Source organism: Oncorhynchus mykiss, chromosome 29 (genome assembly GCF_057628025.1).
Source record: "Oncorhynchus mykiss isolate SJ-2025 chromosome 29, ASM5762802v1, whole genome shotgun sequence".
Taxonomy (NCBI): domain Eukaryota; kingdom Metazoa; phylum Chordata; class Actinopteri; order Salmoniformes; family Salmonidae; genus Oncorhynchus; species Oncorhynchus mykiss.
In genome coordinates, this window is record NC_143050.1 from 2,688,465 (window position 1) to 2,704,964 (window position 16,500).

General features: G+C 43.3%; 1 protein-coding gene across 1 annotated transcript in view; it reads right to left on the reverse strand.

The window, feature by feature from the left end:
* The window catches only part of vps36 (vacuolar protein sorting 36 homolog), a 35,173-nt gene extending 18,789 nt beyond the window's left edge, over positions 1 to 16,384 (reverse strand). The window contains exons 1-8 of the mRNA XM_090226331.1: positions 16,176 to 16,384; positions 15,841 to 15,909; positions 15,579 to 15,649; positions 14,388 to 14,502; positions 11,750 to 11,839; positions 5,808 to 5,894; positions 2,962 to 2,994; positions 2,712 to 2,789 (exon numbers count right to left, since the gene is read on the reverse strand). Coding sequence (XP_090082457.1) covers positions 2,712 to 2,789; positions 2,962 to 2,994; positions 5,808 to 5,894; positions 11,750 to 11,839; positions 14,388 to 14,502; positions 15,579 to 15,649; positions 15,841 to 15,909; positions 16,176 to 16,271 — 639 coding nt within the window. The 5' untranslated portion in view covers positions 16,272 to 16,384. The remainder of the gene's footprint in view (positions 1 to 2,711; positions 2,790 to 2,961; positions 2,995 to 5,807; positions 5,895 to 11,749; positions 11,840 to 14,387; positions 14,503 to 15,578; positions 15,650 to 15,840; positions 15,910 to 16,175) is intronic.
* Positions 16,385 to 16,500: the final 116 nt, after the last annotated feature.

The following is a 16,500-nucleotide window of genomic DNA, read 5'->3' on the forward strand; positions in this document are numbered from 1 at the left end:
ATCTAAGTGTGTGTGTGTGTGTGTGGGCATCTAAGTGTGTGTGTGTGTGTGTGTGTGTGTTTGAGCCCCTATATTGTTCCCAGCCCAGTGGTTCCCAAACTGTGGGGCGCGTGGAGGGGTCGGCATGGAGACACAACTCAATTATTACATCATCTACCACAATATAATAGGCTGGATTCTCACAATTTAAAAACTGGTCTTCAATAATCTACAACAGTAATGGGTCTACACTAGTCTTCAATAATCTACAACAGTAATGGCCCACCCTAGTCTTCAATAATCTACAACAGTAATGGGTCTACACTAGTCTTCAAAAATCTACAACAGTAATGGGTCCACCCTAGTCTTCAATAATCTACAACAGTAATGGGTCCACCCTAGTCTTCAATAATCTACAACAGTAATGGGTCCATCCTAGTCTTCAATAATCTACAACAGTAATGGCCCACCCTAGTCTTTAATAATCTACAACAGTAATGGGTCCACCCTAGTCTTCAATAATCTACAACAGTAATGGGTCCATCCTAGTCTTCAATAATCTACAACAGTAATGGGTCCATCCTAGTCTTCAATAATCTACAACAGTAATGGTCCACCCTAGTCTTCAATAATCTACAACAGTAATGGCCCACCCTAGTCTTCAATAATCTACAACAGTAACGGCCCACCCTAGTCTTCAATAATCTACAACAGTAATGGCCCACCCTAGTCTTTAATAATCTACAACAGTAACGGCCCACACTAGTCTTCAATAATCTTCAACAGTAACGGCCCACCCTAGTCTTCAATAATCTACAACAGTAATGGGTCCACCCTAGTCTTCAATAATCTACAACAGTAATGGGTCCACCCTAGTCTTCAATAATCTTCAACAGTAACGGCCCACCCTAGTCTTCAATAATCTACAACAGTAATGGGTCCACCCTAGTCTTCAATAATCTACAACAGTAATGGCCCACCCTAGTCTTCATTGATAGGGAAGCATGTGCCATGTCACAGCAGTAGGCTGGTTAATATCTCCTTCATGTTCTCTTTTCGAGAACCAGGCGGTGGCGTCAGGGAGGGCAACCAGGCGGTGGCGTCAGGGAGGGAAACCAGGCGGTGGCGTCAGGGAGGGCAACCAGGCGGTGGCGTCAGGGAGGGCAACCAGGCGGTGGCGTCAGGGAGGGAAACCAGGCGGTGGCGTCAGGGAGGGCAACCAGGCGGTGGCGTCAGGGAGGGCAACCAGGCGGTGGCGTCAGGGAGGGAAACCAGGCGGTGGCGTCAGGGAGGGAAACCAGGGGGTGGCGTCAGGGAGGGAAACCAGGCGGTAGCGTCAGGGAGGGAAACCAGGGGGTGGCGTCAGGGAGGGAAACCAGGGGGTGGCGTCAGGGAGGGAAACCAGGCGGTGGCGTCAGGGAGGGAAACCAGGCGGTGGCGTCAGGGAGGGAAACCAGGCGGTGGCGTCAGGGAGGGAAACCAGGCGGTGGCGTCAGGGAGGGAAACCAGGCGGTGGCGTCAGGGAGGGAAACCAGGCGGTGGCGTCAGGGAGGGAAACCAGGCGGTGGCGTCGGGGAGGGAAACCAGGGGGTGGCGTCAGGGAGGGAAACCAGGGGGTGGCGTCAGGGAGGGAAACCAGGGGGTGGCGTCAGGGAGGGAAACCAGGGTGTGGCGTCAGGGAGGGAAACCAGGCGGCGGCGTCAGGGAGGGAAACCAGGGGGTGGCGTCAGGGAGGGAAACCAGGGGGTGGCGTCAGGGAGGGAAACCAGGTCGCCGTGTTAGTAGTTACTGTTTCTTCATGAGCAAAAGGCTAATTTATTAACTACATTCGAATAATTTGTGTTATTCTTATATAACAAATAGCAGCAATTCATTTAACTGAGGGAGGCAAGGGGGCACAGGATGTTCCCACATGATGAAAGGGGTGCCTGAGTGAAAAGTTTGGGAACCACTGACCTAACTGAGCGGATACAGAGATCATAACCCTGTAGTCTAGGGACTTAACGCGTTCCTAATTTACTTACTACTACCGCACTAGTATGGCTGACCCTGTAAAACAACACATTGCACTGCACCTCCCATTGGGACCCTATTCAAACTAGTGCACTACATTGGGACCCTATTCCCCCTGGCCAAACTAGTACACTACATTGGGACCCTATTCCCCCTGGTCAAACTAGTGCACTACATTGGGACCCTATTCCCCCTGGTCAAACTAGTACACTACATTGGGACCCTATTCCCCCTGGTCAAACTAGTGCACTACATTGGGACCCTATTCCCCCTGGTCAAACTAGTACACTACATTGGGACCCTATTCCCCCTGGTCAAACTAGTACACTACATTGGGACCCTATTCCCCCTGGTCAAACTAGTACACTACATTGGGACCCTATTCCCCCTGGTCAAACTAGTGCACTACATTGGGACCCTATTCCCCCTGGTCAAACTAGTGCACTACATTGGGACCCTATTCCCCCTGGCCAAAATCTAGTGCACTACATTGGGACCCTATTCCCCCTGGCCAAACTAGTGCACTACATTGGGACCCTATTCCCCCTGGTCAAACTAGTACACTACATTGGGACCCTATTCCCCCTGGTCAAACTAGTGCACTACATTGGGACCCTATCCCCCCTGGTCAAACTACTGCACTACATTGGAATTTGTGTTCCATTTGGGACACAGCCCTAGAAAAACTCCCTGATGGTGATGATGAAGAGCAGACCGACCTCATCCTCTGTGATGTCTCCCTGCTTGTCTTTGATTTTGTTGGCGATGGACCTGGACAGCTCCACCATCTCCTTCGCCTAACGAGAGAGAGAGAGAGGAGACACAGTTTTTATTGTGAGTGATTATGTGTGTAATATTTCAAAATGTATTCGTCACAAATGGAAAATGAACGTTAACACTTAAGACCAGGGTCGACCCGGCGCTAGAGGCCTGCACATGCTAGTTCATACATATATAAAACTATCTTACCTTCACCATCAGCTTACTGAGGTCCTCAAAGGCCTGAGGGGGAATATGAGAGAGAGAGAGACAGAGAGAGCCAGAGAGAGAGACAGAGAGAGAGAGACAGAGAGAGAGAGACAGAGAGAGAGAGACAGAGCGAGAGACAGAGAGACAGAGAGAGAGACAGAGAGAGAGACAGAGAGAGAGACAGAGAGAGAGACAGAGAGAGAGAGACAGAGAGAGAGAGAGCCAGAGAGAACCAGAGAGAGAGACAGAGAGAGAGACAGAGAGAGAGAGAGACAGAGAGAGAGACAGAGAGAGAGACAGAGAGAGAGATAGACAGAGAGAGAGAGACAGAGCGAGAGACAGAGAGAGACAGAGAGAGAGAGAGCGAGAGAGAGAGCGAGAGAGCGAGAGAGAGAGAGCGAGAGAGAGAGAGCGAGAGAGAGAGCGAGAGAGAGAGCGAGAGAGAGAGCGAGAGAGAGAGCGAGAGAGAGAGCGAGAGAGAGAGCGAGAGAGAGCGAGAGAGAGAGAGACAGAGAGAGACAGAGAGAGACAGAAAGACAGAGAGACAGAGAGACAGAGAGACAGAGAGACAGAGAGACAGAGAGACAGAAAAAGAGACAGCGAGAGAGAGAAAGCGAGAGAGAGAGAGACAGAGAGAGACAGAAAGACAGAGAGACAGAGAGACAGAGAGACAGAGAGACAGCGAGAGAGAGAAAGCGAGAGACAGAGAGACAGAGAGAGACAGAAAGACAGAGAGACAGAGAGACAGAGAGACAGAGAGACAGCGAGAGAGAGAAAGCGAGAGACAGAGAGAGACAGAGAGAGACAGAGAGAGAGACAGAGAGACAGAAAAAGAGAGAGACAGAAAAAGAGAAAGAGAGAGAAAAAGAATCAACAATTGAGGGAAGCATTAGAGTAGTACATTAACAGATTAAGCAAACCCCTTTTTCCACATGTTGTTACATTAAAGCCTTATTCTAAAATGGATTTAAATTGGGGAGTTTTAGCCCTCAAACTACACACAATACCACATAATGACAAAGTAAAAAACAGGGCATAAAATGTTGATCATTTAAATATTGAAATATCACATTTACATAAGATTTCCTCAGTACTTTGTTGAATCACCGTTGGCAGGGATTACAGCCTCGAGTATTCTTGGGTATGACGCTTCATGCTTGGCACACCTGTATTTGGGGAGTTTCTCCCATTCTTCTCTGCAGATCCTCTCAAGCTCTGTCAGGTTGGATGGGGAGCGTCACTGCACAGCTATTTTCAGGTCTCTCCAGAGATGTTTGTAGTCTGTAGAGATGTTCGATCGGGGTCAAATCCGGCAAAGTCCGGGCTCTGGTTGGGCCACTCAAGGACATTCAGAGACTTGTCCCGAAGCCACTCCTGTGTTGTCTTGGCTGTGTGCTTAGGGTCGTTGTCCTGTTGGAAGGTGAACCTTCGTCCCCAGTCTGAGGTCCTGAGCGCTCTGGAACAGGTTTCATCAAGGATCTCTCTGTACTTTGCTCTGTTCATCTTTCCCTCAATCCTGACTAGTCTCCCAGTCCCTGCTGCTGAAAAACATCCCCACAGCATGATGCTGCCACCACCATGCTTCACCGTAGGGATGGTGCCAGGCTTCCTCCAGACATGACGTTTGGCATTCAGGCTAAAGAGTTTAATCTTGGTTTCTTCAGAGCAGGTGCCTTTTTGCAAACTCCAAGCGGGCTGTCATGTGCCTTTTACAGAGGAGTGACTTCCGTCTGGCCGCTCTACCATAAAGACCTGATTGGTGGAGTACTGCAGAGATGGTTGTCCTTCTGGAACGTTCTCCCATCTCCACAGAGGAACTCTGGAGCTCTGACAGAGTGACCATCAGGTTCTTGTTCACCTCCCTGACCAAGGCCCTTCTCCCCCGATTGCTCAGTTTGGCCGGGTGGCCAGCTTTAGGAAGAGTCTTGGCGGTTCCAAACTTCTTCCAATTGCAAAAATGTATAAAAACCCGTTTTCACTCTGTCATTATGGGGTATTGTGATGTCATTATGGGGTATTGTGATGTCATTATGGGGTATTGTGATGTCATTATGGGGTATTGTGATGTCATTATGGGGTATTGTGATGTCATTATGGGGTATTGTGATGTCATTATGGGGTATTGTGATGTCATTATGGGGTATTGTGATGTCATTGTGGGGTATTGTGTGTAGACTGATGTGGAAAAACATTTATTAAATCCATTGTCGAATAAGGCTGTAACGTAACAATGTGGAAAAAGTGAAGGGGTCTGAATACTTTCCGAATGCACTGTATCCTATTTTAAAAGACATTCCAGTATCCCCCCTCCTCTGTAGCTGCCTCCAACCTCTTGTTGGACTCCACCTTCTTACCAAATCAAACACGGAAACAGTTTTTATTTCTATGTTCCTAAAATGCAATACAGGAGGTCGTTGAGAGCCAAACACAATGGCTTCTCCCCACTGAATCTGTTCCATTCACTTCTCTCTCTCTACCCCGTCTGTCTCTCTCTCTCTCTCTATACCCTGTCTCTCATCCTCCTTCTACCCTGTGTCTCTCATCCTCCCTCATCCTCCTTCTACCCTGTGTCTCTCATCCTCCTTCTACCCTGTGTCTCTCATCCTCCTTCTACCCTGTGTCTCTCATCCTCCTTCTACCCTGTGTCTCTCATCCTCCTTCTACCCTGTGTCTCTCATCCCCCTTCTACCCTGTGTCTCTCATCCCCCTTCTACCCTGTGTCTCTCATCCTCCTTCTACCCTGTGTCTCTCATCCTCCTTCTACCCTGTGTCTCTCATCCTCTTTCTACCCTGTGTCTCTCATCCTCCTTCTACCCTGTCTCTCTCCATCTTATTTCCTTTCTCACCTCTGAGATGTTTTTCTCTGTCTCTTTCCTCCTCTCCTCTATCTTCCTCTCGATGCCGACGATCCCCACCGCTCGCGTCCTTCCTGTCTGTAGGACGACCAGAGAGGAGACGTTATTTACACGTACGCACAGAGAGAAAATCGCAGGGGGAGAGAGAATCACAAAGAGAAAGAGAGAATCGCAGAGAGAGAGAGAATCGCAGAGGGAGAGAGAGAATCACAAAGAGAAAGAGAGAATCGCAGAGGGAGAGAGAGAATCGCAGAGGGAGAGAGAGAATCGCAGAGGGAGAGAGAGAATCGCAGAGGGAGAGAGAGAATCGCAGAGGGAGAGAGAATCACAGAGGGAGAGAGAGAATCGCAGAGGGAGAGAGAGAATCGCAGAGGGAGAGAGAGAATCGCAGAGGGAGAGAGAGAATCGCAGAGGGAGAGAGAGAATCGCAGAGGGAGAGAGAGAATCGCAGAGGGAGAGAGAGAATCGCAGAGGGAGAGAGAGAATCGCAGAGGGAGAGAGAGAATCGCAGAGAGAGAGAATCGCAGAGGGAGAGAGAATCGCAGAGGGAGAGAGAGAATCGCAGAGGGAGAGAGAGAATCGCAGAGGGAGAGAGAGAATCACAAAGAGAAAGAGAGAATCGCAGAGGGAGAGAGAGAATAGCAGAGGGAGAGAGAGAATCGCAGAGGGAGAGAGAGAATCGCAGAGGGAGAGAGAGAATCGCAGAGGGAGAGAGAGAATAGCAGAGGGAGAGAGAGAATAGCAGAGGGAGAGAGAGAATCGCAGAGGGAGAGAGAGAATAGCAGAGGGAGAGAGAGAATCGCAGAGGGAGAGAGAGAATCGCAGAGGGAGAGAGAGAATCGCAGAGGGAGAGAGAGAATCGCAGAGGGAGAGAGAGAATCACAAAGAGAAAGAGAGAATCGCAGAGGGAGAGAGAGAATCGCAGAGGGAGAGAGAGAATCGCAGAGGGAGAGAGAGAATCGCAGAGGGAGAGAGAGAATCGCAGAGGGAGAGAGAGAATCGCAGAGGGAGAGAGAGAATCGCAGAGGGAGAGAGAGAATCGCAGAGGGAGAGAGAGAATCGCAGAGGGAGAGAGAGAATCGCAGAGGGAGAGAGAGAATCGCAGAGGGAGAGAGAGAATCGCAGAGGGAGAGAGAGAATCGCAGAGGGAGAGAGAGAATCGCAGAGGGAGAGAGAGAATCGCAGAGGGAGAGAGAGAATCGCAGAGGGAGAGAATCGCAGAGGGAGAGAGAATCACAGAGGGAGAGAGAGAATCGCAGAGGGAGAGAGAGAATCGCAGAGGGAGAGAGAGAATCGCAGAGGGAGAGAGAGAATCGCAGAGAGAGAATCGCAGAGGGAGAGAGAGAATCACAAAGAGAAAGAGAGAATCGCAGAGGGAGAGAGAGAATCGCAGAGGGAGAGAGAGAATCGCAGAGGGAGAGAGAGAATCGCAGAGAGAGAGAATCGCAGAGGGAGAGAGAATCGCAGAGGGAGAGAGAGAATCGCAGAGGGAGAGAGAGAATCGCAGAGGGAGAGAGAGAATCACAAAGAGAAAGAGAGAATCGCAGAGGGAGAGAGAGAATCGCAGAGGGAGAGAGAGAATCGCAGAGGGAGAGAGAGAATCGCAGAGGGAGAGAGAGAATCGCAGAGGGAGAGAGAGAATCGCAGAGGGAGAGAGAGAATCGCAGAGGGAGAGAGAGAATCGCAGAGGGAGAGAGAGAATCACAAAGAGAAAGAGAGAATCGCAGAGGGAGAGAGAGAATCGCAGAGGGAGAGAGAGAATCGCAGAGGGAGAGAGAGAATCGCAGAGGGAGAGAGAGAATCGCAGAGGGAGAGAGAGAATCGCAGAGGGAGAGAGAGAATCGCAGAGGGAGAGAGAGAATCGCAGAGGGAGAGAGAGAATCGCAGAGGGAGAGAGAGAATCGCAGAGGGAGAGAGAGAATCGCAGAGGGAGAGAGAGAATCGCAGAGGGAGAGAGAGAATCGCAGAGGGAGAGAGAGAATCGCAGAGGGAGAGAGAGAATCGCAGAGGGAGAGAGAGAATCACAAAGAGAAAGAGAGAATCGCAGAGGGAGAGAGAGAATCGCAGAGGGAGAGAGAGAATCGCAGAGGGAGAGAGAGAATCGCAGAGGGAGAGAGAGAATCACAAAGAGAAAGAGAGAATCGCAGAGGGAGAGAGAGAATCGCAGAGGGAGAGAGAGAATCGCAGAGGGAGAGAGAGAATCGCAGAGGGAGAGAGAGAATCGCAGAGGGAGAGAGAGAATCGCAGAGGGAGAGAGAGAATCGCAGAGGGAAAGAGAGAATCGCAGAGGGAGAGAGAGAATCGCAGAGGGAGAGAGAGAATAGCAGAGGGAGAGAGAGAATAGCAGAGGGAGAGAGAGAATCGCAGAGGGAGAGAGAGAATAGCAGAGGGAGAGAGAGAATCGCAGAGGGAGAGAGAGAATCGCAGAGGGAGAGAGAGAATCGCAGAGGGAGAGAGAGAATCACAAAGAGAAAGAGAGAATCGCAGAGGGAGAGAGAGAATCGCAGAGGGAGAGAGAATCGCAGAGGGAGAGAGAGAATCGCAGAGGGAGAGAGAGAATCGCAGAGGGAGAGAGAGAATCGCAGAGGGAGAGAGAGAATCGCAGAGGGAGAGAGAGAATCGCAGAGGGAGAGAGAGAATCGCAGAGGGAGAGAGAGAATCGCAGAGGGAGAGAGAGAATCGCAGAGGGAGAGAGAATCGCAGAGGGAGAGAGAGAATCGCAGAGGGAGAGAGAGAATCGCAGAGGGAGAGAGAGAATAGCAGAGGGAGAGAGAGAATAGCAGAGGGAGAGAGAGAATCGCAGAGGGAGACTACCTTGATGAGGTCTGACCAAAACAACATACACAAAGCAACAATAGTCCCAGTAGGTGAGAGGAAGGAAAGGGGTTAGGAACAACAGCACATGTACCCGGCTCCATATTATAACAACTAGGGGCCCATAAAGCGACCTTTTGCCACATTTCAGGCTTCAAACATAAAGATATAAAACTGTATTTTTTTGTGAATAATCAACAACAAGTGGGACACAATCATGAAGTGGAAAGACATTTATTGGATATTTCTAACTTTTTTAACAAATCAAAAACTGAAAAATTGGGCGTGCAAAAATATTCAGCCCCCTTAAGTTAATACTTTGTAGCGCCACCTTTTGCTGCGATAACAGCTGTAAGTCGCTTGGGGTATATCTCTATCAGTTTTGCACATCGAGAGACTGAAATGTTTTCCCATTCCTCCTTGCAAAACAGCTCGAGCTCAGTGAGGTTGGATGGAGAGCATTTGTGAACAGCAGTTTTCAGTTCTTTCCACAGATTCTCGATTGGATTCAGGTCTGGACTTTGACTTGGCCATTCTAACACCTGGATATGTTTATTTTTGAACCATTCCATTGTAGATTTAGATTTATGTTTTGGATCATTGTCTTGTTGGAAGACAAATCTCCGTCCCAGTCTCAGGTCTTTTGCAGACTCCATCAGGTTTTCTTCCAGAATGGTCCTGTATTTGGCTCCATCCATCTTCCCATCAATTTTAACCATCTTCCCTGTCCCTGCTGAAGAAAAGCAGGCCCAAACCATGATGCTGCCACCACCATGTTTGACAGTGGGGATGGTGTGTTCAGCTGTGTTGCTTTTACGCCAAACATAACGTTTTGCATTGTTGCCAAAAAGTTCAATTTTGATTTCATCTGACCAGTGCACCTTTTTCCACATGTTTGGTGTGTCTCCCAGGTGGCTTGTAGCAAACTTTATTTTACTATATCTTTAAGAAATGGCTTTCTTCTTGCCACTCTTCCATAAAGGCCAGATTTGTGCAATATACGACTGATTGTTGTCCTATGGACAGAGTCTCCCACCTCAGCTGTAGATCTCTGCAGTTCATCCAGAGTGATCATGGGCCTCTTGGCTGCATCTCTGATCAGTCTTCTCCTTGTATGAGCTGAAAGTTTAGAGGGACGGCCAGGTCTTGGTAGATTTGCAGTGGTCTGATACTCCTTCCATTTCAATATTATCGCTTGCACAGTGCTCCTTGGGATGTTTAAAGCTTGGGAAATCGTTTTGTATCCAAATCCGGCTTTAAACTTCTTCACAACAGTATCTCGGACCTGCCTGGTGTGTTCCTTGTTCTTCATGATGCTCTCTGCGCTTTTAACGGACCTCTGAGACTATCACAGTGCAGGTGCATTTATACGGAGACTTGATTACACACAGGTGGATTGTATTTATCATCATTAGTCATTTAGGTCAACATTGGATCATTCAGAGATCCTCAGTGAACTTTTGGAGAGAGTTTGCTGCACTGAAAGTAAAGGGGCTGAATAATTTTGCACGCCCAATTTTTCAGTTTTTGATTTGTTAAAAAAGTTTGAAATATCCAATAAATGTCGTTCCACTTCATGATTGTGTCCCACTTGTTGTTGATTCTTCACAAAAAAATACAGTTTTATATCTTTATGTTTGAAGCCTGAAATGTGGCAAAAGGTCGCAAAGTTCAAGGGGGCCGAATACTTTCGCAAGGCACTGTATATATATATATAAAATATACACACAGACAAAAGTATGTGGACACCGGTTCAAATTAGTGGATTCGGCTATTTCAGCCACACCTGTTGCTGACAGGTGTATAACATCTGGGCACACAGCCATTCAATCTCCATAGACAAACATTGTCAGTAGAATGGGCTGTACTGAAGAGCTCAGTGACTTTCAACGTGGCACCGTCAGAGGACGGCACCTTTCCAGCAAGTCAGTTCGTCAAATCTCTGCCCTGCCGCCATTGGACTCTGGAAAACGTGTTCTCTGCCATGATGAATTACGCTTCACCATTTGGCAGTCTGACAGATGAATCTGGGTTTGGCGGATGCCAGGAGAACGCTACCTGCCCAACTGCATAGTGCCAACTGTAAAGTTTGGTGGAGGAGGAATAATGGTCTGGGGCTGTTTTTCATGGTTCGGGCCCCTTAGTTCCAGTGAAGGAAAATCTTAACGCTACAACACACAATGACATTCTAGATGATTCTGTGCTTCTACCTTTATGGCAACAGTTTGGGGAAGGTCCTTTCCTGTTTCAGCATGACAATGCCCCCGTGCACAAAGCGAGGTCAATACAGAAATTGTTTGTCGAGATCGGTGTGGAAGAACTTGACTGGCCTGCACAGACCCTGACCTCAACCCCATCAAACACCTTCGGGATGAATTGGAACGCTGACTGTGAGTGAGGACTAATCGCCCAACATCAGTGCCCGACCTCACTAATGCTCTTGTGGCTGAATGGAAGCAAGTCCCAGCAGGAAAGTTCCAACATCTAGTGGAAAGCCTTCCCAGAAGAGTGGAGGCTGTTATAGCAGCAAAGTTCCAACATCTAGTGGAAAGCCTTCCCAGAAGAGTGGAGGCTGTTATAGCAGCAAAGGGGGGACCAACTCCATATTAATGCACATGATTTTGGAATGAGATGTTTGACAAGCAGGTGTCCACGTACTTTTGGTCATGTAGTTTACGTCAGTCACTCAATTAGTCCCTGTCAGCTCCATTTTAGACAGCTAACTAAACTTAGTAACCAGCTAACTAAACTTAGTAACCAGCTAACTAAACTTAGTAACCAGCTAACTAAACTTAGTAACCAGCTAACTAAGTAACCAGCTAACTAAGTAACCAGCTAACTAAACTTAGTCACCAGCTAACTAAACTTAGTAATCAAGGTCGAAATAGCGTCCAGAGATCCTCATTGATTTTGTTAGTCAGTCTCACTCAGATATCATATTAAAAACTGCAAACATTTCTCTCCACCCCATGGCAAAATGTGTAGAATTGCAGCAAACTGGCTTTAAAACTGCAACATTTTCAGATGTTTTGTGGCCCTCACCACCATCAAATCTTAAGTAGAGTATAGCAGAGGAGAGTGGAATAGGGTAGATTGTCTGTTCTATGACGACCTCTGACCTGTGAGTTGGTTGCCGTAGGGATGGGTTGTGACATGGGCGTACTCTCCCATCTCTTCTGGCTCAACTCCTCGGTCAGCCTCCGGAAGAACTACCCGCAGACAGACAGACACAGACACCATGATGGCTCAGACTCAGTATAGAAAAAACAAACACGGTGCCATTTTGGCTCTAAATCAGCACGTATCGGACGACAGTTTCACTCACTGCTCATTCAATGGTATTTTCCATTCGTGTACATTCACATTTCAGTCATTCAGCAGATGCTCTTATCCAGAGAGACTTACAGGGATTAATTAGGGTTAAGTCCCCATCGCTCAAGGGAACAGACCAATTTTTTTTCACCTCGGGGATTGGAACCAGTGACCTTTCGGTTACAGTCTGTTCACGCTATTAACAACTGAGCCACATAAGGCCAATCGCATATCTACAGTGTCACTAGGCTGTATCCAATGGTACTACTCTCATAGTGTCACTAGCAAGTATCCAATGGTACTACTCTCATTATATATTTACAGTGTCACTAACAAGTATCCAATGGTACTACTCTCATTATATATTTACAGTGTCACTAGCAAGTATCCAATGGTACTACTCTCATAGTGTCACTAGGCAGTATCCAATGGTACTACTCCCATTACATATTTACAGTGTCACTAGCAAGTATCCAATGGTACTACTCTCATTACATATTTACAGTGTCACTAGCAAGTATCCAATGGTACTACTCTCATAGTGTCACTAGGCAGTATCCAAAGGTACTACTCCCATTACATATTTACAGTGTCACTAGCAAGTATCCAATGGTACTACTCTCATAGTGTCACTAGGCAGTATCCAAAGGTACTACTCTCATAGTGTCACTAGCCAGTATCCAATGGTACTACTCTCATTAGATATTTTCAGAAGGAATAATACTATAATATAAATAATAACAATAACACTATACTGGTAAATAATACTATATCATAATAATACTACAATAGTAATAATAAGAATACTATAATAATAATAATAATAATACTGTAATAGTAGTAATAATAATAATACCAATAATACTATAACAGTATTAATAATACTACTATAGTAGTAATACCGGTAATAATACTATAGTAATAATAATAATAATAATAATAATACTATACTAGTAATATTATATTTATATAGTAGTAATAATAATAATAAGAATAATAATAGTACTAATAATAGTAATACTATAATAGTAATAATAATACTAGTACTATAATAGTAATAATAATACTACTATAATGGTAATAATAATGATAATACTATAATAGTAATAATAATACTACTACTATAATAGTAATAATAAGAATAGTATAATAATAATAATAATACTGTAGTAATACTATAATAGTAATAATAATACTACTGTAATGGTAATAATAATGATAATACTATAATAGTAATAATAATACTACTATAATGGTAATAATAATGACAATACTATAATAATAATAATAATAATAATACTATAATAGTAATAATAATAATACTACTACTACTATAATAATAATAATAATAATAATAATAATAATACTGTAATAGTAGTAATACCGGTAATAATACTATAGTAATAATAATAATAATAATAATAATACTATACTAGTAATATTATATTTCTATAGTAGTAATAATAATAATAATAATAATAATAGTACTAATAATAGTAATACTATAATAGTAATAATAATACTACTATAATGGTAATAATAATGATAATACTATAATAGTAATAATAATACTACTACTATAATAGTAATAATAAGAATACTATAATAATAATAATAATGTAGTAATACTATAATAGTAATAATAATACTACTGTAATGGTAATAATAATGATAATACTATAATAGTAATAATAATAATACTATAATAATAATAATAATAATGTAGTAATACTATAATAGTAATAATAATACTACTATAATGGTAATAATAATGATAATACTATAATAATAATAATAATAATGATAATACTATAATAGTAATAGTAATAATAATAATACTACTACTATAATAATAATAATAATACTAATAATAATAATAACAATACTATAATAGTAATAATAATAATACTATAATAGTAATAATACTACTACTATAATAGTAATAATAATAATAATAATAATAATAACAATACTATAATAATAATAATAATAGTAATAATAATAATGCTATAATAGTAATAATAATAATACTATAATAATAATAATAATGTAGTAATACTATAATAGTAATAATAATAATACTATAATAGTAATAATAATAATACTATAATAGTAATAATACTACTACTATAATAGTAATAATAATAATAATAATAATAATAATAATAATACTATAATAGTAATAATAATAATACTATAATAATAATAATACTATAATAATAATAATAATAGTAATAATAATAATACTATAATAGTAATAATAATAATACTATAATACTAATAATAATAATACTATAATAATAATAATAATAATAATATAATAGTAATAATAATAATAATATAATAGTAATAATAATAATACTATAATACTAATAATAATAATACTATAATAATAATAATAATAATAATAATATAATAGTAATAATAATATTAAATGACTACTACCTCTATCTGTCCATGCTCTTTGAAGGACAGTTTGAAGTAGGAGAACTTGCTCTGCTGGTAGGGTCCTGGCTCCTTATTGGCTGGGGAAGCGTGCAGGTGGACCACTATCTTGGCACTGCAGCGTCAGATACAGAGCGAGAGAGAGAGGAGGTTCTGTCATAGATCAATGATGAAAGCATAGCCATGAGAGAGGGGAGGTTATGTCATATATCAATGATGAAAGCATAGCCATGAGAGAGAGAGGAGGTTCTGTCATAGATCAATGATGAAAGCATAGCCAAGAGAGAGAGAGAGAGGGGAGGTTCTGTCATATATCAATGATGAAAGTATAGCCATGAGAGAGAGGGGAGGTTATGTCATATATCAATGATGAAAGCATAGCCATGAGAGAGAGAGGGGAGGTTATGTCATATATCAATGATGAAAGCATAGCCAAGAGAGAGGGGAGGTTCTGTCATAGATCAATGATGAAAGCATAGCCAAGAGAGAGGGGAGGTTCTGTCATATATCAATGATGAAAGCATAGCCATGAGAGAGAGGGGAGGTTATGTCATATATCAATGATGAAAGCATAGCCAAGAGAGAGAGAGAGGGGAGGTTCTGTCATATATCAATGATGAAAGCATAGCCAAGAGAGAGGGGAGGTTCTGTCATAGATCAATGATGAAAGCATAGCCAAGAGAGAGGGGAGGTTCTGTCATATATCAATGATGAAAGCATAGCCAAGAGAGAGAGAGGATGTTCTGTCATAGATTAATGATGAAAGCATAGCCAAGAGAGAGGGGAGGTTCTGTCATATATCAATGATGAAAGCATAGCCAAGAGAGAGGGAAGGTTCTGTCATATATCAATGATGAAAGCATAGCCATGAGAGAGGGGAGGTTCTGTCATATATCAATGATGAAAGTATAGCCATGAGAGAGGGGAGGTTCTGTCATATATCAATGATGAAAGTATAGCCATGAGAGAGGGGAGGTTCTGTCATATATCAATGATGAAAGCATAGCCATGAGAGAGGGGAGGTTCTGTCATATATCAATGATGAAAGCATAGCCATGAGAGAGGGGGGATGTTCTGTTTTATCCAAGCGACTTATAGTAGTCACGCGTACATACATGTGACATGTGAGTTGTCCTGCTACAAAGTGGTGGGTAGTGTTTCAATAGGCTACATGGTTTAATTAGGAGTCACCTCTTTCCAATACCCGCAGCTTGTTCCTCAAAGTAGATGATCTGAGAAAGGGGTATGGCTATGCAGCATTCCTACACACACACAGACATACAGACACACACACAGACACATTAGGAGAGTAAATACTAGACACCATCATATCAGGAACATGGAAAAGGTCAAGAAAAGCATTAAAAATCACACTGGCTAATATGCAGATAAAGCTGTGGTGGGTGTTACCCATTGAATGTTGAATGTATATTTTTATGAAGTGTCACTGTACATGATTCTTCAGGTCCCTCCATATTAACTGGTGAGTACTCAGCAGAGCAATTCCAACATCCAACTTGGCCTGGTGGAAAAACAGAGCGAGAGAGGGACAACAAACGCTCAGATATGGGGCAGGCAGAAATGTGTATTTGGTCCGACCAAATACACAACAACGACCTCGTAAACGAACTCGTAAACGTGTTTGTTTCCGATTAGCTAGTTGACTAGATTTATTCCACTATTTCAAAGAACACATTTAGCTAGATGGCTAGCTAACAATGTAACGTTACCGACTTAACTAACTAGCTGTTTTCCTTGCCTGGCAATGCGAGCTTGTTAACATCATACCTTGTCTTCTCCGTCATAAAGTTTGACACCTCGTTGTTGAATCACCAATGTTTCATTCATTTCCAGAAGACCATTTGACCATGTGAATCTGTCCATTTTACTTGAATCAACACAAAATACAAGTATAAATAAATATTTGCCAACTTCTCACAGATCCGACGACATTTCCGTGTGTACTTCCTCAAGGGTGTCCAAAAATGTGCCTGTTTGCGCCCCGCGGCCTGATTGAAAAACTGATCAATGAATCTATTATTTCACAGTATCTGCCTAAATAAAATATGAGAATACAATGGTCGTATCATAATTTGTGATTAATGTATAGTTC